Source organism: Bufo gargarizans, chromosome 4 (genome assembly GCF_014858855.1).
Source record: "Bufo gargarizans isolate SCDJY-AF-19 chromosome 4, ASM1485885v1, whole genome shotgun sequence".
In the NCBI taxonomy this organism is placed as follows: Eukaryota; Metazoa; Chordata; class Amphibia; order Anura; family Bufonidae; genus Bufo; species Bufo gargarizans.
In genome coordinates, this window is record NC_058083.1 from 124,238,665 (window position 1) to 124,265,220 (window position 26,556).

General features: G+C 42.9%; 1 protein-coding gene and 1 long non-coding RNA gene across 2 annotated transcripts in view; one reads left to right on the top strand and one right to left on the bottom strand.

The window, feature by feature from the left end:
• The window catches only part of LOC122935038 (glutathione hydrolase-like YwrD proenzyme), a 107,349-nt gene that overhangs the window by 35,596 nt on the left and 45,197 nt on the right, over positions 1-26,556 (top strand). Inside the window, exons 5-8 of the mRNA XM_044290758.1 lie at positions 58-264; positions 13,202-13,354; positions 23,782-23,869; positions 24,881-25,052. Coding sequence (XP_044146693.1) covers positions 58-264; positions 13,202-13,354; positions 23,782-23,869; positions 24,881-25,052 — 620 coding nt within the window. The remainder of the gene's footprint in view (positions 1-57; positions 265-13,201; positions 13,355-23,781; positions 23,870-24,880; positions 25,053-26,556) is intronic.
• Positions 24,897-25,754, bottom strand: LOC122935039. Its single transcript, XR_006388766.1, has 3 exons — positions 25,692-25,754; positions 25,107-25,217; positions 24,897-25,018 (listed from the first exon to the last, which is right to left on the bottom strand). It is a non-coding gene; the product is annotated as an uncharacterized LOC122935039 (long non-coding RNA).

Here is a 26,556-nt window from a genome sequence, read left to right on the forward strand (position 1 = left end):
TAATAGCTAAATGAACCTTGTTCTTTCTGTCATATCCTGTTCCTTCTCTCTTACTAGGTCAGCCTTGGAGATATTCTCCAGCCAGCTATTGGATTAGCTGAGTCTGGGTTTCCTGTGTCTGAAGTGAGTGCTTTCCTGTGGAGCTCTGACGCCAAAAAGCTCCAGTCGCCGAGTAACAAGTTTGGGGCCGACTTGCTGATCGGTGGACAGTCCCCACAGCATGGGCAGCTATTCAGAAATCCATCACTGGCAAACACATTTAAGGTACAGGCTGATGTTACATTATGTTATAATTCATTTTCCACTTGTCTAATGTTTGAAATGTAAAGCCATATCTGTAATAAAAGATGTTTATCAGCATTCATTCAAAATTCAGAATGACGACCACATCTCCCTCAATGGTTCCTTTATTTGATCAAACGTGTATAAAAAAAAAAAAAACATTTTGGCTAGATCATAGCCTTTCTCAAGCATCACCATAGTATAAAACATACATCACTGTACAGTGGTAGAAGGTGTTACAATCAAATGCATTAACCAATCACAAATCTGTATATAATTATCACTGCATATCAGCAGTGCGCTCACCAATTGTCGCTTCATTAAGTTAGCTGAACAGTGTAAAGTCCTAATGTGTATCCTTCAAGTTGTGGATCCATGTGGACAGGCCAAAGATCACTTCCTGCACATGTATTACGTATTCTCTGGTTCCATAGCAATGTAACAAAGCATCTTACAAGCCCCAGCTGCTTTCACTCTGCCTGCTTGGCCTCCATCACTGACCCCCCCCCTCCCAACATGTCTTCTGACACAAGCATTGCTTCATATGACGATCATATCCAAGCGCATCGTGTTCCCATGACTACTCTGGAGGCATTCAGGCGGCGCATCCATATCACTACCTGTGTATCCAGGCATTTTCAGATCAGCACACGGTCTGCGGTCGACATCTTTTGCAGTCTCGTTGAAATGAACAGGTTTTCATCTGGTCCGCAAAATAATGCGGATCGCATGCAAACCGATAATTCATTAGTGGGAATGGACCCTTAGGGTTCTTTCACACTAGTGTTTTTGTTTCCCAGTATTGAGTTCCGTCACAGGATCTCAATACCGGAAAAGAACGGATCAGTTTTATCCTAATACATTCTGAATGGATGCATCAGTTCAGTCCCTCTTACGTTTTTTGGACGGAGAAAATACCGCAGCATACAGCAGTTTTCTCTCCGGCCAAAAATACTGATCACTTGCCGGAATGCCGGATCTAGCATTAATTTACATTGAAGTGTATTAGTGCCGGATCCGGCATTAAGCGTTCCGGCAAAACGGATCCGGCTTTCCAGTCTGCGCATGCACAGACCTTTTTAAAAATGCAAAAAAAAACAATACCGGATCAGTTTTTCCGGATGACACCGGAGAGATGGATCCGGTATTGCAATGCATTTGTCAGACGGATCCGCATGCCGCAAGTGTGAAAGTACCCTTAATCGAAGGTATCCGGTATGTATTGCTACCAATCAGACCCACCCTCACTTTAGATTCCATACAGTAATCTGGGTAGTTTACCACTCAGTTTCCTGTATAGATGCACTACAGATGGTTGAGGTGATATCTGTCTCAGGTCAGAGGGCCCTGCCTCCTCCATCCACAGGACCGTCTTGTGAACCTCCCTGCCACAACCTTGCAACTTTAGTTGCTAGGTCAGTAGCTACTGTGGCACCTAAGGAGTTTGACAGGGGGTGGGGTGTGTAAGCGATCCAATAATCCTGCCTTCGAGTCCCCTAGTGGGAATATAAAAAAAAGTTTTTTAAAAGTGTCAGAAAGAAAAAGGCAAATATAGACTAATTATAAAAAACTATTTATTGTATTCTTAAAAATAGTAAACTGTAAAGAATACAAAAAAAACATATTTGCTACTGCGACAATTATAGCGACCCATAATGAACCCGTGTTATAGTATGTAGACCTCATGCCAAATGCTGTTTAGAAAAAAAAATGACAGTTACTATTTTTCCATAAAACATGCATTTATTTTGGAAAAGTAGAAAAAATATGAACTAAACTAGACATGGGCATCGCCAAAATCTAAAAGACCAATGGAATAAAATTACCATTTATACCACACAGTGTATGTTGTAAATCCACCATAGTTTTTTTACATTTTTATTGTATTTTTTTACATTTTCCTTAAAAAAAAAAAATCAATAAATTATATGTACCACCAAATAGTGCCATTGAAATATTTTTTTTACCACTAGGGATATCTGGATTAACTGGCAGGAGAGTGGATCAGTGGGGTGTTTAATAAAAATATTTTATCATCTAAATATAATAGAAGAAATATAGAAAGGAATTTCATATTAACTATTGTATAAAGCCTTTTTTTCCGCTTGGTTTGTATACTGTTCATGCGGTTCATAGTGGGGGGACATCAATCGCCTTATCTGCCTAGGGCGTAGGGCACCAAAATAATTCCTCTTAGCCCTGGCTAAGCCTCTATAACTTTATATGTGAAGTGATGACTACTGTAAATAAAACAAGCGGCCTTGTATTATTGTGGTCAGTGATTAGGTGGCGATTATGAAGGAAGTCAGAATATATAATTTTACTACAATGGAAGACCAAATTGACGATCTGTGACTACCATGGATCCATTGGTTCCTTTCTCTGGCCAAAGAGTTGAGTGATTGTAGAGTATTTTTAGAAGATTTATTGCTTCTGCTTTTGTCATGGATTTCTCCGGACTTTTTCTCTAATGCTCATCATGCCATCCTCATGGTTCCCTAAAGGAATTTTGAAGGCATTTTGAAAACTAAAGGAATTATAACCTGCTTGGAGACACCTTCATTACCCACTCTCTCAGAATTTATGAGTATGAAATAGCAGTATATACAGTAAGATATGCATCTTAACTATTATTAGTGTGGCTGACGTGTCACCAGAAAGTAAATAAATGACTGTCCATTGACGCCTATGATAACTATGGGGATAATTTGTTATGTCATTGATTTCACAACTGAGCTTTTCTTAGCTCTACCTTGTGATCTGCTAATAAGCACTCCTTTGTGTTTCCTTTTGGGATATCCACCTGCTTTATAGAGTTGTGAAATAGCAACCAAGAATTATATGATTGATACTAACTAAAAACCTCATGAAAATGAGAGCACCCATTTACCCCATATCTTTTGTATCTTTCTTACCAGTATAGTTCTGTTATAGAGTACAATGTATAACACTGGTGGTCTGTGCCCACTGACAACTCCGTTACCAGCAGGTATGGCCACTGGAATGCTCACCTGTCCTGCCGCCCCACGGTTATAGCAGTCCATGCCTACTAACATTTTCCTGCTTCTTTCGAGCAGACACAGCCGCCAGAGCGCTGTTAGCTCTGTTCAACCCACACTAGGCCTGTCTGCCCTCCTCATGTCCTGCGTGCCCCCCTCTCTGTCCATAGGGTGCATGCTTGTCACCAGCAACCTTCCTATACAACTGTTTGTGTAGGCCTAGCTGTGGTTCAGCTGATTATTTTATAGCATACTAATAAAGATTAAGTATTTTATGAATTATTGGTGGCACTGGCAATGTGCGTTTTCTATTACAGTATATTTGAGTCTGCCATTTTAGGTTGGCACCTGCACAGGTTTGCTTGTTGTATGTTCCCGGTTTAGATAGGGGTATACATATAAATCTTGGCAAATTTGAAGGCAAGGTACAGCAAAGGACCCGATTGGTTGCCTAAATAGATAAATGGAGAAGGCTAAGTCGTAATTTAGCTTAAAGGGACACTGACAGGCCGAATAAACATAATTAGCTGTATATATGCATGCACAGGTCTTCTATTGTGTATTAAAAACATATAAGTCTGACCCCTGTCCACCTTATGAAGACTGTAAAATGATGTTTTATAACCTGATAGAATTGCTCGTCTTTCTGCCCAAGGGGCGGCGTTTCAGCTTTACTTCTGCCCAGGCAGCTGCCCCCCAACCGCCGTTTTTGAAGCGCCGCCCAGCTCATCAATATTTACTTCGCTGGGCGGCTTCTGCGCTGCTCAGAAAAGTGTCCGGCGCAGGCGCAGAACGCAGAGGCTGAAGCGGCCTCAAAGAAGCAGAGGGGACGCAGGCGCGATGTGATCCCAGCCAGTGAGGGTGCCGGGTGCATGCGCTGAAGCTAAAATGGAGTCCGATGCCCATAGCTTTGTATTGAGCATGCGCCGGACCCCGGAAAGTCGGAGAAGCTGCCCAGCGAAGTGAATATTGATGAGCTGGGCGGCGCTTCAAAACGGCAGTTGGGGCGCGGCTGCCTGGGCAGAAGTAAAGCTGAAACGCCGCCCCTTGGGCAGAAAGACGAGCAATTCTATCAAATTATAAAACATAATTTTACAGTCTTCATAAGGTGGACAGGAGTTAGACTTATATGTTTTTAATACACAATAGAAGACCTGTGCATACATATATACAGCTAATTATGCTTATTTGGCCTGTCAGTGTCCCTTTAAGGCCTCATGCACACGACCGTTGTTGTGTTCCGTTCTGCAAAATGGGGTTCCATTGTTCCGTGATCTGTTTCCGTGTGTCTTTTATTTTTATTTTTGGAGGATCACCAGACATGAAGGAAAGTAGAAAAAAGTCTAAGGCCTAGTTCACACTTCAGTGTTTGGTCAGTGATTTCCATCAGTGATTTGTGAGCCAAAACCAGAAGTGGAGCCTCCATAGACATTAGGTAGAAGGGAAAGATCTGCTCCTGTTCTATGTTTAGAGCTGCACCTGGTTTGGGCTCACAAATCACTGATGGAAATCACTGACCAAACACTGAAGTGTGAACTAGGCCTAAGTCAAGTTTGCCATGCAAAACTTTCTATTTTTGCCTGGTTAACTGAGTATGTGCTAAGCAAGGTTATTTGCTCTTTCACAGAAGAGGGAAAACATTTTATGAACTTGATTTAAAAAAGTTATAGGGAGGTGTATGGGTATCATTTGTATAATATATAAATATATAGCAATCTTGGAAGGATATAGTCCTTTAACAGGTGCTTACATCCCCTGCAAGATAGAAGTGGAAGATTATATTGCTGTAAAGATCTTTGGTTTCAACTAGGAGTGGGACATAGTTTGAAGAGTATAGGTCTTTTAGGTACCTAGGGACTTCACAGATATTTTACAGGGCCATATGTCCACTAGACGAGTGAATACATTTGCATAGTAGATGTTTCTGAGGGAGGCAGGGAGATATTTAGGATTTCCTCTTGTTAAAGGGGTTCTGCACTTTCAATTAACTGATGATCTATCCTCTGGATAGATCATCAGCTTCTGATCAGCGGGGGTCCGACACACGGGACCCCCGCCGATCAGCTGTTTGAGAAGGCAGCGGCGCTCCAGCAGCACCACGGCCTTCTCACTGTTTACCGCCGGGCCGCCCGCCCACTGACGTCACGACTTGTATCAACTAGAGTGGGCGCGGCTAAGCTCCATTCAAGTGAACAGAGCTTAGCCGCGCCCACTCTAGTTGATACAAGTCGTGACGTCAGTGGGCGGGCGGCCTGGCGGTAAACATTGAGAAGGCCGTGGTGCTGCTGGAGCGCCGCTGCCTTCTCAAACAGCTGATCGGCGGGGGTCCCGTGTGTCGGACCCCCGCCGATCAGAAGCTGATGATCTATCCAGAGGATAGATCATCAGTTAATTGAAAGTGCAGAACCCCTTTAATGAAGTCAACAAATTTTGTGTAATTCATTTCTCTAGGGCATTCAAACCTGTCTCTGATCAGAAAGAGTAAGTCATCCGCAAATGCTGTATATTTCAGTTCATCTCCCCCAAATTGAACACCTTTAAAATATTTAGATATGAGTTAGAGAAAATAAAATAAACAGGGAGGAGGACGAGGGCACCCTGGCCTTGTTCCATTAGAGATGGTAAACACAGGAGAAAGGGTGCCATTGATTTTAAGTTGGGCATAGGGTTGAGAATAAAGGGTGAAGATAGCATTGATAAACATCTCTGTGAGTTTGAATTTTTGTAGGGTGGCTTTAATAAATGTGCAATTGACCCTGTCAAAGGCCTCCTCAGCATCTATGTTCCCAAAGTTCTCTCAAAAGTCCCACCAATAATAATAATAATTCTGTCCCAGAGTGCCCTCATTAGTAATAGTGTCCCCTCCAGTGATTATACTCCTTCAGCGTTCCCCGATTGGTAGTAGTGCCTTCCATATTGCACCCAATAATGCCCCCACAAAATCCACAGTATTAATAAACCCCACTAGCGATAAAGCTCCCCAGAGAAATAAGGCCCCCTTAAGTGCAACCAGTAATAATAAGGCTCCCTAAAGTGCTCCCAGTTGTAATAAGGCCCCTCCATAACCCCCTTATAGAACTCCCAGTAGTTATAATACCCTATTGTAGAGCCCCCAGTAATTATAATGCATTCTATAGTACCTCCAGTAGTTATATAGCCTCCTCTGGTGTCACCAGTAGACTTTATGTCCCATATTAATGTCCCCAACCATTATAATGCCCCATGTCCTCAGTGGTTATAATGTCTTCTGTATTGTCCCCAGTAGTTCCCTCGGAATAGGTAAAATTACCACCTTTAGTGCTCCAGTTCTTATAGTGGCCCCCTGTAGGTATAATACCCCTTCACTTAATGCCCCAATAGGTTTAATGCTCTATTAGTGCCCCCAGCACTTATAGAATCCTCTCTAGTTTCACCAGTGCTTATACTGCTCCCTTGTAATTATATTTTGCCTTTGCCACCTCTACATAGTGCCCCCAGTACCAGCTTCCCCCAATACTAGTTTTGAAAAATAAATTCCAGGCCTCTTCCAGCCTATAGCCTGAGTCTCTCGCTTTTGGGTTTAGGCGGTCAGGTTCGAATAAATGTACTACCTGTGGGTTTGCTCGCACGGACAGTGTGATCACATGGTTGACGTTTTCACGCTCGCCGCAGGTTCTTTGACCACTTCATACAATAAAAAGCGATTTGTGACAATTTCTTGACTAAGTTCGGCGAAGCTGCCGAATCCAGTTTTTCAAAACTTTTCTCATCTCTAATGTTAATGAGGTTCACTCCAGATTTATCACTGCAACTTTTAAAATAAAAAAAACTTCAATCACCCTCTAGTAGGGTGGTGGCAAAAAAAATGGAGTAGCATTTCTAGACAAAACTGTTAGGAGTAAATGTGCACTGTTTGGCACACAAACTCAAAGCATGCCGACTTCAAAAAGTTCCCTCATTATATTACTCATATTCAATTATTGTTATACCCCAGCGGCCTATTTCACCTATGTCATGACATCACTACAGCCTGAATCATAAGTCACCCGGAAAACTTGATGAATCACTGAGGCTGCTGACCGTTCTCATTATTGCTTTCACAAAGCTTCTATACGTCTGTAAGGTATTATTAGGTTATCTGTGTCCCAGTTGAACTAGACTGTGCGTATTCATGATATCTTTATGGAAGTTTTCTTTATCTCTCCAGGCAAGTAGTATGATTACGCTACACTCCCAGGATTTATGACTGATAATACTTTATACTGCTGTGCCCTATGCCTATCGCTTCTATATTAGGAAACACCCCATCCTCTGGCAGCTGTATTAAAGGTTCATAGGCATGAAGATTTGTATGTAATTTAGATACCATATGATTACCATTAGATAACACACTGCAATCTGTTTTTTATTTTATCTAGATAGTTCCTATTTGCCACAAATTCAAGGAGGTGTTCTTTGAGTTCATGGTCACAAACCTCACAAACTGTTCATCGCCCAATCATCCATCATGTGTGGGCAACTGCAATCATTTGTACCCATAAAGATTCACATGGGCAATCAGTGGCAATCATACGACCGCACATAGAACCAGAGATCTCTCCATTCATTACTCTGCTAGATTTATTTATAGCTGACAGCTCAGGATGTTTTTCCTTCCTCAGAGGGTGTGTCCTTTCTGTAATCCTGGGTTCAGACCTGAGCGTTCTGAAACGAGCGCTCTGTATGCGCGATTGTACGGGCGTTTACAATCGCGCATACAGAGACAGGCGTGCACACATTGTCGCGCGTTCCCGAATATCTATGTGCGGGAACGCGCGACAAATGCCCAAAAAAGAGCTCAAGAACTTGTTTGAGCGTCGGGCGTTTTACAGCGCGATCGTACGCGCTGTAAAACGCCCAGGTGAGAACCATTTCCATAGGGAAGCATTGGTTTCTCCTTGTTGAGCGTTTTACAGCGCGTAGGAACGCGCTGTAAAACGCTCAGGTGTGAACTTAGGGTTAGAGAGGACCATTCAGCTGCATTACCCCTGAAATCACAAATTTCATGGGGACCATGTTAGGCTACTTTCACACTAGCGTTCGGGTGTCCGCTTGTGAGCTCCGTTTGAAGGGACTCACAAGCGGACCCGAACGCATCCATACTGCCCTAATGCATTCTGAGTGGATGCGGATCCGCTCAGAATGCATCAGTCTGGCAGCGTTCAGCCACCGCTCAGCAGGCGGACACCTGAACGCCTGGCCGTGCGGAGGCGTGCGGATCCGTCCAGACTTACAATGTAAGTCAATGGGGACGGATCCGTTTGAAGATGACACACTATGGCTCAATCTTCAAACGTCTGAGGCTACTTTCACACTTAGAAATTTTTTAACATTATAATGCAGACGGATCCGTACTGAACGGAGCCACCGTCTGCATTATATGAGACGGATCCGCTCTGAACGCAAGTGTGAACGTAGCCTTACCATTCCCCTCATCATCAGTTTGTTTGTGCCTCAGCAAACTTTGACACTGTCAGAATTGATTGTTAATTGTAAGAGGATATGGCAACGCATCTCATTGACAAGAGATATGGTGTGAATTTATCTTACAATTCCTGAAGGAATAACAGAGGAATAGCACAATACAGAGTGAGAGGTCTTGTTGTACTGCAGTTATACTGCATTTCAAAAATGATAAATTCAGTTCTCAAAGCGTAAGTATCTGAGCGACTTTGACAAGAGACACATTGTGGTCAGAGCATCTCCAAAATGACAGGTTCTGTGGTGTATCCCCAATGTGCAGTCTTTAGTATTTATCAAAAGTGTTCTAAATATGTCCGACAGGGGAATCAGTGACAGGGTCACTGGTGCCATAGCTAATTAATGTGCACGAGGAGAGAAATCTAGGCCATCTGGTCCTACACCATAAAAGTGCTACAGAGTTTAGGACAAATAATTGAAAATGTTACTGCTGGCCATGATAGATGCTTGTTGTACAGGTCCTTCTAAAAAAATTAGCATATTGTGATAAAGTTCATTATTTTCTGTAATGTACTGATAAACATTAGACTTTCATATATTTTAGATTCATTACACACAACTGAAGTAGGTCAAGCCTTTTATTGTTTTAATATTGATGATTTTGGCATACAGCTCATGAAAACCCAAATTTCCTATCTCAAAGAATTAGCATATTTCATCCGACCAATAAAAGAAAAGTGTTTTTAATACAAAAAAAGTCAACCTTCAAATAATTATGTTCAGTTATGCACTCAATACTTGGTCGGGAATCCTTTTGCAGAAATGACTGCTTCAATGCGGCGTGGCATGGAGGCAATCAGCCTGTGGCACTGCTGAGGTGTTATGGAGGCCCAGGATGCTTCGATAGCGGCCTTAACCTCATCCAGAGTGTTGGGTCTTGCGTCTCTCAACTTTCTCTTCCCAATATCCCACAGATTCTCTATGGGGTTCAGGTCAGGAGAATTGGCAGGCCAATTGAGCACAGTAATACCATGGTCAGTAAACCATTTACCAGTGGTTTTGGCACTGTGAGCAGGTGCCAGGTCGTGCTGAAAAATGAAATCTTCATCTCCATAAAGCTTTTCAGCAGATGGAAGCATGAAGTGCTCCAAAATCTCCTGATAGCTAGCTGCATTGACCCTGCCCTTGATAAAACACAGTGGACCAACACCAGCAGCTGACATGGCACCCCAGACCATTACTGACTGTGGGTACTTGACACTGGACTTCAGGCATTTTGGCATTTCCCTCTCCCCAGTCTTCCTCCAGACTCTGGCACCTTGATTTCCGAATTACATGCAACAGTCCAGTGCTGCTTCTCTGTAGCCCAGGTCAGGCACTTCTGCCGCTGTTTCTGGTTCAAAAGTGGCTTGACCTGGGGAATGCAGCACCTGTAGCCCATTTCCTGCACACGCCTGTACACGGTGGCTCTGGATGTTTCTACTCCAGACTCAGTCCACTGCTTCCGCAGGTCCCCCAAGGTCTGGAATCGGTCCTTCTCCACAATCTTCCTCAGGGTCCGGTCACCTCTTCTCGTTGTGCAGCGTTTTCTGCTACACTTTTTCCTTCCCACAGACTTCCCACTGAGGTGCCTTGATACAGCACTCTGGGAACAGCCTATTCGTTCAGAAATTTCTTTCTGTGTCTTACCCTCTTGCTTGAGGGTGTCAATGATGGCCTTCTGGACAGCAGTCAGGTCGGCAGTCTTACCCATGATTGCGGTTTTGGGTAATGAACCAGGCTGGGAGTTTTTAAAAGCCTCAGGAATCTTTTGCAGGTGTTTAGAGTTAATTAGTTGATTCAGATGATTAGGTTAATAGCTTGTTTAGAGAACCTTTTCATGATATGCTAATTTTTTGAGATAGGAATTTTGGGTTTTCATGAGCTGTATGCCAAAATCATCAATATTAAAACAATAAAAGGCTTGAACTACTTCAGTTGGTGTGTAATGAATCTAAAATATATGAAAGTCTAATGTTTATCAGTACATTACAGAAAATAATGAACTTTATTACAATATGCAATTTTTTTTTTTAGAAGGACCTGTATATGGGGCTGCGTAGCTGTAGACCAGTCAGTGTACCCAGGCTGACACCTGTCCACCACCAAAATCACCTATTATGGGCATCGTAGCATCAGGACTAGACCATGGAGCAATGAAAGAAGGTGGCCTGGTCGCAGTCTGATGAATCATGTTTTCTTTTACATCATGGACGGCCATGAGCATGTGTGTTGCCTACCTAAGGAAAAGATGGCACCAGTATGACCTACAGTATATCAAGAAGGCAATAGACTGCTTAGAAATCTTAGGTCCTGGCGTTCTTGTGGATGTTACTTTGACACATACAACCTACCTAAACATTGTGGTAGATGAAGTATATTTCTTCATGGCAGTGACAGGCAGTGACATTCTCTAATGGCAGTGGCTTCTTTCAGCACGATAATACCCTGTCACACTGACAAAATTGTTCAAAGCACGTGACAAAGAGTTTAGGGTGTTGACATGGCCTCCAGAGACTCTAGATCTTAACCCAATTGAGCATCTGTGGGATGCGCTGGAAAAAGTAGTCTGATTCATGGAAGACAATTTGAAGAATCTGCAGCTAACATTTTAAGGCGCATATACATGCACTGAACGAGCAGGCAATAATCAGGAAGGGACCATGCAGAGCTGCGTTTCCATGCAGGGATCTGAGCTAGCAGGCAATAATCAGGAAGGGACCATGTAGAGCTGATTTCATACATGGATCTGAGCGAGCAGGCAATAATCAGGAAGGGACCGTGTAGAGCTGATTTCATACATGGATCTGAGTGAGCAGGCAATAATCAGGAAGGGACCATGTAGAGCTGCATTTCCATGCAGGCATCTGAGCGAGCAGGCAATAATCGGAAAGGGACCGTGTAGAGCTGATTTTCATACAGGGATCTGAGCGAGCAGGCAATAATCAGGAAGGGGCCGTTATTTCATACAGGGATCTGAGCGAGCAGGCAATAATCGGGAAGGGACCATGTAGAGCTGTGTTTCCATGCAGGGATCTGAGCGAGCAGGCAATAATCAGGAAGGGACCGTGTAGAGCTGATTTCATACAGGGATCTGAGTGAGCAGGCAATAATCAGGAAGGGACCATGCAGAGCTGATTTCATACATGGATCTGAGTGAGCAGGCAATAATCAGGAAGGGACCGTGTAGAGCTGATCTCATACAGGGATCTGAGTGAGCAGGCAATAATCAGGAAGGGACCATGCAGAGCTGATTTCATACAGGGATCTGAGTGAGCAGGCAATAATCAGGAAGGGACCATGCAGAGCTGATTTCATACATGGATCTGAGCGAGCAGGCAATAATCAGGAAGGGACCGTGTAGAGCTGATTTCATACAGGGATCTGAGTGAGCAGGCAATAATCAGGAAGGGACCATGCAGAGCTGATTTCATACATGGATCTGAGTGAGCAGGCAATAATCAGGAAGGGACCATGTAGAGCTGCGTTTCCATGCAGGGATCTGAGCGAGCAGGCAATAATCAGGAAGGGACTGTGTAGAGCTGATTTCATACAGGGATCTGAGTGAGCAGGCAATAATCAGGAAGGGACCGTTATTTCATACAGGGATCTGAGAGAGCAGGCAATAATCAGGAAGGGACCGTGCAGAGCTGCGTTTCCATGCAGGGATCCACCTCTATGGGGACCATCACTCATCCTCATACAGATTCATTGTTTCTGTGTGAACAACAATCTGCTGCCTAGAAATGATTATTTATTGTGCTGCATGAAAGATAATTTCCCCCGATGAGCAAGCATTTTTCATTATACATCGGATCATCTGCAGCACATTTATATAGGCATATTATTGTGAATAAGTGTTTGTAGTAACATTCATTTCTGATAATCAGTTCGGTGTTTATTCACACATAAGGAAAAACAAAATGACCGTTCACAGTCTTGGTGTTTGTTCACACCATGCAATGGTTATAGAACAAAATCTTACCTGGTTAGCAGTTTTCTACCCGCAGTCCAAAGCAGGCTTTAGAGGCCTGTTTCCTGGCATGCGGCTCTCAGCCCTTTAGCACGGCACAAATCCACAGGTCCCAAACCACAGAGACTCCCCAGCTGCTCTGTCAGATGGAGGATAAACCATACCCAGCTGAGACTGCTGGGTGGGTTTTATATAGGCCAAAAAAGACCCAGCCTGGAGCGTGGTGAGCAGCCACCCACCCAGCCACCCACCCAGCACTTTGGCTACTCCCAGTAAATGCCGGCCCGGATTGGCTTTACAGCCATACTAACAACAAACAGTGTCAGTCAGCACTAGCTGCCGCTGATACTTAAAACTACCGGCTCTTACCTCACTGAGCCAGGAATCTCGGTGACACATACCTTTCATCAATGATGGTCCCTTGCTCCTTCCTACAATATATATATAATTTTTTTATTTGTTCTTATAGGCACTGTCTAAACATGGTAAAAAAGGTTTCTATGAAGGACGGATTGCAGAAGCCATTGTCCAAGTTGTACAGAGCAATGGTGGGCTTTTGGACCTAACTGACTTGTCCAGTCACATGACAGAGCAAGTACAACCAGTTTATACAACGTACAAGGTAATTTTGTGATCAGTTATTTGATATTTGTGGAAGTAAATATATAAAATAACATTAAAGCTGTGCCATTCATTTCTATGGAAGCTCTGGAGAAAATAGCACTTGGCTATCTCCGGAACTCCCATAGAAATAAATGAAGCTGTTGAGCACACGAACAACCAGCTGCTCCATTCATTTTTAGGGGTTCCACGGGGTATGGGGGTCACCATTCTCGTGATTAGTGGGGATCCCAGCAGTAGGACTCCCACTGGGCAAAGTTTTTAACAGGATAGGGGATAACTTCATGTAACCTGAATACCCCTTTAAGGGTTCACGCACACAGCCATGTCATTTTTTTCAGTCTGCAAAATAAAGATACCTTCATTGTGTATTCTGCATTTTTCTCAATTGTTAATGAAAACGGTTATTCTTGTCTACAGTACAGACCAGAATAGGACATGTTCTATAATTTGCGGAACGACCACACGGAATGGCAATAAATGCAGATATACAGTTGCAAGAAAAAGTATGTGAACCCTTTGAAATGATATGGATTTCCGCACAAATTGGTCATAAAATGTGATCTGATCTTCATCTAAGTCACAACAATAGACAATCACAGTCTGCTTAAACTAATAACACACAACAATTAAATGTTACCATGTTTTTATTGAACACACCATGTAAACATTCACAGTGCAGGTGAAAAAAGTATGTGAACCCCTAGACTAATGACATCTCAAAGAGCTAATTGGAGTGAGGTGTCAGCCAACTAGGAGTCCAATCAATGAGATGAGATTGGAGGCGTTGGTTACAGCTGCCCTGCCCTTTAAAAAACACACACCAGTTCTGGGTTTGCGTTTCACAAGAAGCATTGCCTGATGTGAATGATGCCTCGCACAAAAGAGCTCTCAGGAGACCTACGATTAAGAATTGTTGACTTGCATAAAGCTGGAAAGGGTTATAAAAGTATCTCCAAAAGCTGTTCATCAGTCCACGGTAAGACAAATTGTCTATAAATGGAGAAAGTTCAGCACTGCTGCTACTCTCCCTAGCAGTGGCTGTCCTGTAAAGATGAGTGCAAGAGCACAACGCAGACTGCTCAATGAGGTGAAGAAGAATCCTAGAGTGTCAGCTAAAGACTTACAGAAGTCTCTGGCATATGCTAACATCCCTGTTAGCGAATCTACGATACGTAAAACACTAAACAAGAATGGATTTCATGGGAGGATACCACAGAGGAAACCACTGCTGTTCAAAAAAAAACATTGCTGCACGTTTACAGTTTGCACAAGAGCACCTGGATGTTCCACAGCAGTACTGGCAAAATATTCTGTGGACAGATGAAACCAAAGTTGAGTTGTTTGGAAGAAACACACACCACTATGTGTGGAGAAAAAGAGGCACAGCACACCAACATCAAAACCTCATCCCAACTGTGAAGTATGGTGGTGGGGGCATCATGGTTTGGGGCTGCTTTGCTGCGTCAGGGCCTGGACGGATTGCTATCATCGTAGGAAAAAAGAATTCCTACGTTTATCAAGCTATTTTGCAGGAAAACGTAAGGCCATCTGTCCACCAGGTGAAGCTCAACAGAAGTGGCCCAGTCAGAGTCCTGACCTCAACCCGATTGAGATGCTGTGGCATGACCTCAAGAAAGCGATTCACACCAGACATCCCAAGAATATTGCTGAACTGAAACAGTTCTGTAAAGAGGAATGGTGAAGAATTACTCCTGACCGTTGTGCACGTCTGATCTGCAACTACAGGAAACATTTGGTTGAAGTTATTGCTGCCATCGGAGGTTTAACCAGTTATTAAATCCAAGGGTTCACATACTTTTTCCACCTGCAATGTGAATGTTTACATTGTGTGTTCAATAAAAACATGGTAACATTTAATTCTTTGTGTGTTATTAGTTTAAGCAGACTGTGATTGTCTATTGTTGTGACTTAGATGAAGATCAGATCACATTTTATGACCAATTTGGGCTGAAATCCATATCGTTCCAAAGGGTTCACATACTTTTTCTTGCAACTGTATGTATGAACTCCATAGAAAGGAATGGGCCAGCGTGCTATACTCAAAAAATGTGACTAGCACACGGATGAAAAATAAGATTGTGGGCACTAGGACTAAAGGGGTTGTCCAGAAGTAGAGAAAAAGGACAACTTTCCCCCCCCACAATCCGTGCTACTGCATTGTCCCTATATGTGAATGTGATTGAACTGAAATGGTAGACAAAGCCCATGGGCAAGAGTGGTGCTGCTACTGAATAATAGAATCGTTTTATTTTTTTGATCCAGTACCACTTTATGTTATGACGTCAGCAAAGCAAGCGCAAAAGGGGAAACAGCCGAACTTTGTAAATAACCCTCATTGTGATCAGAATCCGCATTCAGATACAGCTCTGTTCCTCTAGCTTCCTGAACTTTGATGTTCTCGAACAATTATTCGCATCAGTTATCCAAGATGCAGTCGCCACTTCCGGGATCACATGCCGCATTTCAGATAACCTCTTTAAGACTGTCCTTTAATTCCCTGTACTGTCCGAGAGCATCACTGTGGAGGAGCCATGGTACTTTCAGGGGTTGTCCACCTTTGGCCGGCCTTTCATCCAGACCCCTATGTCACCAGACCTGTGTTGGGAAGCCTACTTACCTGTTCCATGCTGCCGGGTTCTGCACTCTGGTCCTGCTTTTTAACATCTTTTTTGGCACGGATGTCCCCCTTGCGTCACATTAATAGATCATGTGATGCATTGGGGATACGTCAACGCGGATGCTGCAGAGGCTCACGTAACCTGCATCCAACCGGATGTTGACGAGTGGGACAAGAATGCTGAAGCAGGGGCCCGAAGGAGCCGGAACCTAGTGGTAGGGTGCAGGTAAGTATGCTTCCCCTAGCAGGTATGACAACATACGGAAATCTGGCAGAAAGGACCCTTAAAATTACCTTTAACTAGCATTGCAATCAGTTTATTCTGAGGATCATAGGGGACCCAGCAGTCAGATTATCACTGACCAACAAATGATGGCATATCCTGGCATCCTAACATCACTTATAATAGTGGAAAAAACCCTTTTGCTGCATATATTAAAGAGGGCTATAATGATGTGCCTATGTTAGTGGCTGACCCTTCTAAAAATGTATGTTCTGGCCTTTAAGGGGTATCTCCACCTTGGACTATCCTGTAAATAAAAGTCTGATAAATCACTGTGCTCTGCTGTCCGCCACCACTCCATACTCTCCATTCCACTCCATTACAGCTGCATACAGGGTCCTGTTCTCACGACAGATGCAGGTCCGGACTGTCGTAAAAGTCCGAAATGAGAATGTCCCTTTAATTTCTAATGTAATTCCCTAATGTTTAATATAAAAAAACAACTCTTCTAATAGTTTAAACCACTTGTCATTCCAGCAATGTCTATTAGCAGCCAAATCTAACCTTGACATCCAGCCAAATGAGACAAACACACCCAGCTTGATTGCTGTGAGAAAAGAAAACCGTAGGAATGTATGTAAACGCAACTAAGTGCTATTCATTATAATATACTTGGCAAGTTATTCAAGGCCAGGGCTGACCAGAAAAGAAAGACTCTGATTACAGTTTTGGATAATGTGCAAGTTACTGAGTCACAGTATCATCTCCATCTACCAAACAAACTAGTTAGTCCACAGTCGCACCTATGAAATAATAATAAATAATTGGGACATGTTAAAGTAAACTAGAAGTAATGCTATGGTCCTATGCTGGTAATGTGGCAGACCGGTGCATGTAGGGGCCCACCAGAGAAACAAATGTGAAGGGTTAGGCTAGGTCTACAGGACGACATTTTGTTGCACGACAACTTTTATCATGGTAGTCTATGGTGTCACACTGCGACACGACAATCGCAAAAAACCCATTCAAGATGGATTCTTCTGTGACTGTTGCAGTGCAACACCATAGACTACCGTTATAAAAGTTGTCGCACGACACATGTTGCAGTGTAGTTGTGCCCTATGTGTCACATGTTGCAGTGTAGACCTAACTTTAGGCTACATTCACACAACTTAAAAAAAAAATGGCTGTTAAAAACATTGTCATTTTGCATCCATTTTGTATCCAGTTTTAACGGCCATTAAAAAATGGATGTAGTTCTTTTTTTTAACCCAATCCCTGCAGTGCCCTCAGTATACATACTTCCTCCCATAGTGCCCCAGTATATATAATGGCACCCACATAGTGCCCCAGTATATACCATGACCCCACCCCCAGTAGTGCCGACGGACACGTGGCCGAAGCGTGAAACATCTCCATTTCCTTTTCCATTCTTCTTATCCGTCAGAAGAACAGAATGTTGCACATTTTGGCATCTGTTTGAGACACTTTTGTCTGTATGCAGGACTTTTTTTTTCTGTCTAAAAAAACACTAATCTCAAATGAATGCCAAATGTGCAACAGGATCCATTTTTTGTTTTTTTATTCTGTTCTTCTGAGGGTTCAGAAGAATGGAAAATGAAATGGAGATGTTATCTCTCCCTTACTTTCAATCACTTGCCGGTGTAATAGGCCCACCGTTTTTCTTGTTTGTTGTAGTAATGACTGTAGTGATTGTTTGTCCCTCAATCAGTTTGTATCAGGTGATGTAAAAATGAATTTCCATCCACTTGGCACTAATTCAAAGCTGTATATAATATATTGTCCTATATAAAAGGACGCTTACACTCCAGGCAAGTTTATATCTCATTTTAATTTTATAAAAAATGCTGCATTAGGCCCCCTGCACACGACCGTATGGCTTTTTCAGTGTTTTGACGTCCATTTTAAACGGATCCGTTTTTCAGTTTTTTTGTTTCAGTAGTGTTTTCGTTCCGTTTTTTCCATTTGGTTTCTGTTTTTTGCGGATCGGAAACGGAAGCATGGCATATACAGTACAGTAATTACATAGAAAAATTGGGCTGGGCATAACATTTTCAATGGATGGTTCTGCAAAAACGGAACGGATACGGAAGATATACGGATGCATTTTACAGCGCCATTGACTTGTATAGAGCCATGGAACGTGATCTGCGGGCAATAATAGGACATATTCGATCTTTGAACAGAAATACGGAAATGGAATGCTAACAAAGTACATTTGTTTTTTTTTGCTGACTTGAAATGAATGGTTCCGTATATGGAACATAAATGGAAAAAAGAAACGTTCGTGTGCAAGAGGCCTTATCATCACACACAGGCTGTATCATCAGGAAGGCCAGGTTCACTTGTATTCTAAAAGAAGTAACAATACTCGGGGCATCTATTCTTATGTCTTTATGTTGTGCTATTCCTATCTTATTCCTACAAGAAACTTATGATTAAATTGCCAGCAGTCCCTGCAATAAAGATCTGTTTCAGTGCAACCAGGTTGGGGGGGTGCCTTCATAGTCTAAGGCCCCTTTCCCACAAGGGAGTTTTCTGCGTGGGTGCAATGCGTGACGTGCATGTATTACACCCGCACTGAATCATGACCCGTTCGTTTGAATGGGTCTGTGTACATGAGCGTTGTTCTTCACGCATCACTTCTGTGTTGCGTGAAAATTGCAGCATGTTCTATATTCTGCATTTTTTACACAGCCCTGGCCCCATATAAGTGAAAGGGGCTGCGTGAAAAACACATTGCATACGCAAGCAAGCACTGATGGTTGCTAGCAGATGTTGTTTGTAAACCTTCAGTTTTTTATCACTCGCGTGAAAAACTCATCAAAACTTTTTGGACCCGCTCGGAAAAAACTGAACGCAATCACAGACAAAACTGACTGAACTTGCTTGCAAAATTGTGCGAGTTTCACTGAACGCATCCGGACCTAATTCGTCACGCTCGTGTGCAAGAGGCCTAAGGCCTCTTTCACACGGGCGTCATGTTTTTTGCCTGGATAAGAGCCGGGCGCGTTGCGGGAAAATGCGCAATTTTCCCGCGCGAGTGCAAAACATTGTCATGCGTTTTGCACTCGCGTGAGAAAAATCGCGCATGTTTGGTACCCAAACCCGAACTTCTTCACAGAAGTTCGGGCTTGGGATTGATGTTCTGAAGATTGTATTATTTTCCCTTATAACATGGTTATAAGGGAAAATAATAGCATTCTGACTACAGAATACATAGTATAATAGTGCTGGAAGGGTTAAAAAAATAAAAAAGTTAACTCACCTTATCCTCTTGTTCGCGTAGTTCGTTCCCGGTCTGTTCTTTGCTAGCTGTGGGCTTGGGCTGAATGACCTGTGGTGACGTCAGATCACATGCTCCAATCACATGGTCCATCACCATGGTGATGGAGCATGTGATCTGACGTCATCAAAGGTCCTTTAGCCCAAGCCCACAGCTAGCAAAGAACAGACCGGGAACGAACTACGCGAACAAAAGGATAAGGTGAGTTAACTCTTTTTATTTTTTTAACCCTTCCAGCACTATTATACTAAGCATTCTGTATTCAGAATGCTATTATTTCCCCTTATAACCATGTTATAAGGGAAAATAATACAGTGAATAGACTGTCACCTAGAACCCATGCGTGAAAATCGCACCGCATCCGCACTTGCTTGCGGATGCTTGCGATTTTCACGCAACCCCATTCACTTCTATGAGGCCTGCGTTGCGTGGATTATCGCACCGCAATGCACAAAGAGGAGCATGCTGCGATTTTCACGCAACGCATAAGTGATGCGTGAAAATCACCGCTCATGTGAACAGCCCCATAGAAATGAATGGGTCAGGATTCAGTGCGGGTACAATGCGTTCAACTCACGCATCGCACCCGCGCGGAATACTCGCTCGTGTGAAAGGGGCCTAACACTGGCAGAACAGATTAGTTAGGGTCTGTACTTGACAACGTTCCTCAACTGGTAACACCCAGCTGGACTTTATTGCAGACAGTTAAGAACTGTCTACAATAAAGTTGATATGGTTATGTCGATACCAAATTTATATATATATATTTTTTTCATGTTTTAATACTTTTGCAGCATAAAATCTTTTTTTTTATAAAAATAAGTTTTATTTTGCATCACCATATTCTAACATCCATAACATCACCATATTCTAACATCCATAACATCACCATATTCTAACATCCATAACATCACCATATTCTAACATCCACAGACTGTCTGAGGGCTTGTTTTTTGTGGAACAGGCTGTAGTTTTTATTGGTGAAACTTTGGGATACATATGACTTTTTGATTGCTTTTTATTTAATTTTTTGGGGACGAAAGATGGCAAACAGCAATTCCGTGATTGCTTATTCATTTTTATTTTTTTTACAGTGTTCACAACGCGGGGAGTAACGTGATCCTTTTATAGATCAGGTCATTACGGATGTGGTGATTATTGTTTAATCAATTATAAATGAGCCAATATGGGAATCTTATAAATTTTTCTATATTTGTATTATTTTTTTTACACTTTTTTTTTATCAAGTCCCACTTGGCTCTTCAAGATCCAGTGGGTCTGATGGATGTACTTTGCTCTTCAATACGTATATTGCAGAGTATAGCACTGTCAATTTTAGGAATCAGGCACCCAAACGTGTGGCAGTCGGGCCTGTATTGCGGCTCGCAAACAGCAGATCCATAGTATATGGGCCCCGGCCGTTTGTGCAATGCATCACGGATGCGGACCCTTTCACTACGGAGTGCTTCCATGTGGTTTCTATCGATGTCTCCGCACCGTAAAAAATAGAACAACTATTTTTTTGCAGTGCAGACGGATCATGGACCCATTTAAGTTGAATGGGTCTGGATCCCTCTGCGGAATCCGCACGGATGTTGCCCGTGCATTGGGGACCATAAATTGAGGTTCCCAATTTTTAGAATGGCCAGGCAACGGCCGTGTGCATGAGCCCTTACATTGACATTCACCCTGGTAAAGACCCTGCCTACAGCAGGTCCTATCAGGGAGGCTTAGTTCTATGCAAGCCTGGATACCTTTGTAAGGTATATGGTGTATGGATGCACAGGAACACTGCGGGGGCTGTAGAGGGCACAGAAGGTGAATGGGGGCACAGGTGGCACAGTTGGGGGCACAGAGGAGGCAGAGTATTACCATATTGAAGGCTCTGATCTCCACAGACAGGATCTGTGGAGATCACAGCCTGAAGACATCATACACACTCTGATTGGTTAACCAATCATAGCGATCGCGGACAAGGGACCGCTCTGATTGGTCCCTTGCCAGCAGCTCCCATCTCTCCTCTGTTGGGGAGAACGGACACATAAAACAGCTCAAGTACAATGTGCATGAACTTGGCAACAGACTGGAGAGCCACATTAAGGCCATGTTGACACACTATCACACTAAATGCTGACAGACTGACATATATATATGAAACTCTTTTGAATAGGGAATTTCCGTTCTGGTATCTCAAGACCTTTAGACCATATTTATCAGAGAATTCCCCAGTCATTTAGGCCAGAGGTGCCTAGGGTATTCTCTGATCACTATAGTTTATCATAAAGACTACAATAAAGATAAACTATTTTAGAAAGAATGACATGGTTGTCATAAATGACAAAAGGAATCCTAAAAAACATTTACACTTTATGTATTTTATAGGAAAGCTTTACGTATTTATACGAAAGCTTTAATATTATAATAGCTAAGGTCTGTTTTATATGACCAATCAAGAAAGGGGAAGTTCATTCCCAGTCATCGCCCACTTGTTTTTTGTATTTACATGCAGCAATTATCGGTGATTGTCCCCATACGGTTTCCTTGTTTGTCACCAGCAAATTCCTGTTTACTGCCAGGAAATCAGGATGCAACCCAATGAAAAATATAAGCAACCGCACATTTCCCCCGGGCAATTATCGGGAACCAGTGTTTGTAGGAGGATTTGTTTTTAATAATTGGCCCAATCTTTGGTTAGTGTAAAGGCCCCATACACTAGTAGTTTCTGACTGTCCCTTCTGCTTGATTGCTATACACTGTATGTTCATCATTCGATGAGTCCTGTATAAAAAGTACAGGAGAGCACCTATACTTTAGATAGATCATCAGTATCTGAACGGTGGGGGTCCGACTCACAGGAACCCCTGCAGATCAGAAGGTACCAGCAATCGCAGTAGCGCAATGGCCTTCTCTCAGCTCACCAAGCACAGCACCGTACATTGTATAGCGGCGTGAATGGAGCTAAGCTGCACTTGGACCATATGACCGATGAACGTGATGTCACATGGCCTAGGCAAAGCTACAAAATGGCCGCAGCTCTACTGCAGGTGCCGGTGCCTTCTCAAACATAGTGTGCTCTTCACATCCATTCCTGCCCCATTGAGGATGAATGGGTCCGCACCAATTCCAGATATTGCAAAACGGATGTGGACCGATTCAACAGACGTGTGAATGGACCCTTTGGGTCCATTCAGAAGTCTGTGGAATGGGTCCGCATCCGTTCCAGAATTACACGGAATGGGTATGCACCCATTAATTTTCAAAAGATGCGGAGAACACACAGTGTGCTGTCCACATCCTCATTTCCGGTCCCTGGCCCCAAACTTCGGGTCCGCGGCTCCGGAAAAAAATAGAGCATGTCCTATTCTTGTCCGCAGCTGCGGACAAGAATAGGAATGATCTATTAAGTGCTGGTGATGTGCGGCGACACTGTTTTGCGGTCCGCAATTTGCGGTCAGCAAAACACTCTGGACGTCTGAATGGACACTTAACCTGATAATTTTGAAATGTTTATTGTCACACAACTTTGTAGCTTTAATATGTGCAAAAATGTTCAAAAAGTTGCTGACTGAAAAAAAAAAAAGGCATGCTCAACAAGAAGACAAAAAGTGGGCACTGGTAGAGAGCATGGCCTTAAACTTTCAGACAGATTTATTAATACCAAAGCCAGAAAAAGGAGGTGTTCATGTCATTTTTTTAGAGTGGCATATGAAACGAACACATCAAATATTGGTACATTTGTCTGGTTTTAAAGGGGTTCTCCAGGATTTCACAGTTGCCGATATATTTATGATAGGTTATTAGTATCAGCAGATTGGCAGAGGTCCGACACCCAGCACATCTGCCGATGAGCTATTTAGGAGTAGCTTTAGCAGTGGAACTACATAGCTCCGTCCCTTTTGTAGTGGAGCGATTGTCCCATTTCCTTTCATGAAAAGAGCACTGCAGTAACCAGCTCCACCCACTACACAATGGATGGAGATGTGTAGCTCCAGCGCCTATTTCTGGTACAGAAACTACTACTGATTGGCGGGGTTGTGGACTGTCCGACACCTGCTGATCTGATATTTTGGACAGGTCGTCAGTTAAATCCTAGAGAACCTCTCTAAAAGGATAAAATTATTAAAAATCATGTTAACAATGATCAATTTTTAAAATATATTGGTCTCTCCTGGGTCTTATTACATTATATTATTTTAATAACATTTTGTAATATTGACCCCCTCCCCTCACACATATTTTTTCATTACATTCCTCTAGGGAGTAAAGGTTTGGGAAATACCACCTAACAGTCAAGGAATCGCTGCGCTAATGGCTCTGAATATGTTGGAAAATTACTCCGTCAGAGGTAAGTGATAGGGAACCACATGAAAAATAAACGATATGGGGTAGATGGCATGATGTGGCCGCTCACGACAAATTCATCTTTGTCTGGCTCCTGGGGAATAGCAAACCACCTGACTTTTCCAGGAGGTTGGTACATCCATGTTAACTATTCTGTTTCTAACTATTCCACTCTTCAACTCAAGGTATGCTTGGCACTGAACCTAGGGCAAACAAGAGTCAGGTGGTTTTGATAAATCAGAGTAAAATCAGATGTTTGTGTCTTTCTACTGGACTAGCCATAGTCTTGTAAAAATAGATGTAGTAAAGGGTGATGTCACACACAGCTTTGTGACATTTTTGAGCCAAAATGGATTTAGTAGGGAAAAAAAGGCCTTCCTATAAACTCCTCATTCCCTCCCAAACTTCTTCTGGCTTTGGCTCAAAAAACTGCACCTTAGGAATTATCACATTCTCTGTTAAGCTCTTCAGTCACAGAATACATGAAGTCTGTTCTTTATTTACCTTTGTTTCTAGTCTTAAGGGGTTTTTCTGAGCCTTATATACTGATGATCTATCCTCTGGATAGGTCCTCAGTATCTGCTCGGTGGAGGTCCCCCGCCAATCAGCTGTTTGAGAAGGCACCGGCGCTCGCAGTTCTCTCAGCTCACCAAGCACAGTGCCGTACATTATATAACAGTCGTGAGGCTTAGCTGTGCCTAGGCCATGTGACCGATGAACGCCACATGCGAGAAGGCTGATGCCTTCTCGGACAGCTGATCGGCAGGGGTTCTGGATGATAGGTCATCAGTATGAAAGTCTTGGAAAACCCCTTTAAAGACAGTCTGTCAGCATGGTTTTGCATAATACCTAGAAGGGATTGCAGAGAGTAGTAATATTAGAGACCCCAAACCATGCTGAGAGACCACCTTTAAGAAATTCTCATGCAAAAGACAGATCAATAATCTATAATACTTCGGTGTGTCTGATATACAGTTCTACCTATTAGTGTTCCTGATTATTTGTCACATTGCAGAGTGGGGTCATAATAGCGCAGATTACGTCCATGCTGTAACCGAGGTCCTGAAGCGTAGCACAGCAGACTGTCAGTGGTACTGTGCGGACAGGGCGGTTGTTCCAGTGCCCACAGAGGAGCTCCTCAGTAAGGCGTACTCTACAAAGCAAGTGAAACAAATTAATATGGAGAGGTAAGTGTTCATAACCTTCATATATAGAATGTAATTGTGGTACTTGATACATACTGTCAAGTGGATTCTTTACTACAACATAGAATGTAATGCAGGAAGAGGAACTGCCTGGTACGTGAGTCACACAGAGTAATATTAGCCAATCTAGATCTCAATGTGCCCTGCCTAGAAACATAAGAATTCTGTAGTAGAAAACAAGCATTTTGGGAGACATTTATCAAATCAGTTACATGAGTTTTGTGAATTGAAAATTCCTCAAGTCATGTCAATTGCTGCGTTCTCTGCAACAGTTTGGTCACGTTTTGCGACATTTGGTGAGCCTCGACACTTTTCAAAGTGGTCTATATTTAGGAAACAAAAGTGAATTAAACCTTTATTATGGCACATTTACAATGTGCGACTTTTGCAAAAGAAGTCTCACCTCTACTTCAGGCAAGCCCCTGGTGTACCTTGATGCATATAGGTGTAAACCACATTGCAAGCACGCCAAATATATTAATGTGCCCCATTTTAGACAGACTTAAAAAATGGAACAAAATCAACGCAAATGATAAATGTCCCAACTCTGACCTTATACTTAGGTTTCTGTTTGACTTCCCGTTTAGTTTACTTTTCCACTAATAGATGTTTTTAACCTACCGGAGTAACTTCTGCCCGTTAGGGCTGTAAAGGGTCACAGGCAGAGGATGACTTCATGACTTCATGGTCACAGCAGGGTGCCCCGTGATGCTGGTACCAGTGACTGCTTTGTGTGCTTTAGATAAAACTGTTTGCTTAACTTGCTGGCTGCTGCATGGATATTGCCTGACCATAAAACCAGACTCGTAGACTTTGGAACCTTTTTTGTTGGCCAACGATGAGACAGCAGTGCCACCTAGGAAACCTCTAAGGACACTGTCATCAATACTATGGTTACAAATATTAGTGTGCATGTGTTACAAGGCTAATTTGCATACTTTTTCCCCATGGAGCATTACCTGAAAAATACAGTATATTTGTGCTCTTGATAAATGCCATTTTGGGTTTCACTTCCACTGTATATAAGTGATAACTCTACAAATTAGGTAAGGAAAGTTATGTTTCACGTGTCGCAAAAATCACTGGAATAATCAATGAAATATTTTGCAAGAGACAGAGTTTTATTGTTAAAGGGGTATTCCGGATCTAGAGGATAGGAGATAACTATCAGATCGGTGTCCGTCCTACCATTGGGACGCCCAACAATTATGAGAACGGGGGCCCCCGTACCCTGTGCAGGCCACCTGCTGCTCCCCTGCAATAGAAATAAATGGAGGGGTCACACTCTGGTCATTTCAGGGGAGTAGCAGGGGCCCTGCAGGGGATACGGGGCCCCTGTTTTCATGATCAGTGGGGGTCCCAGCAATAGGACCCCCACCAATCTGATAGTTATCCCCTATCCTGTGGAATACCCCTTTAAATAAATGGCTGCCAAAAATGGAAAACAGTAAACTAGTGGATTTGCCACTTTTTATACTCAACTACA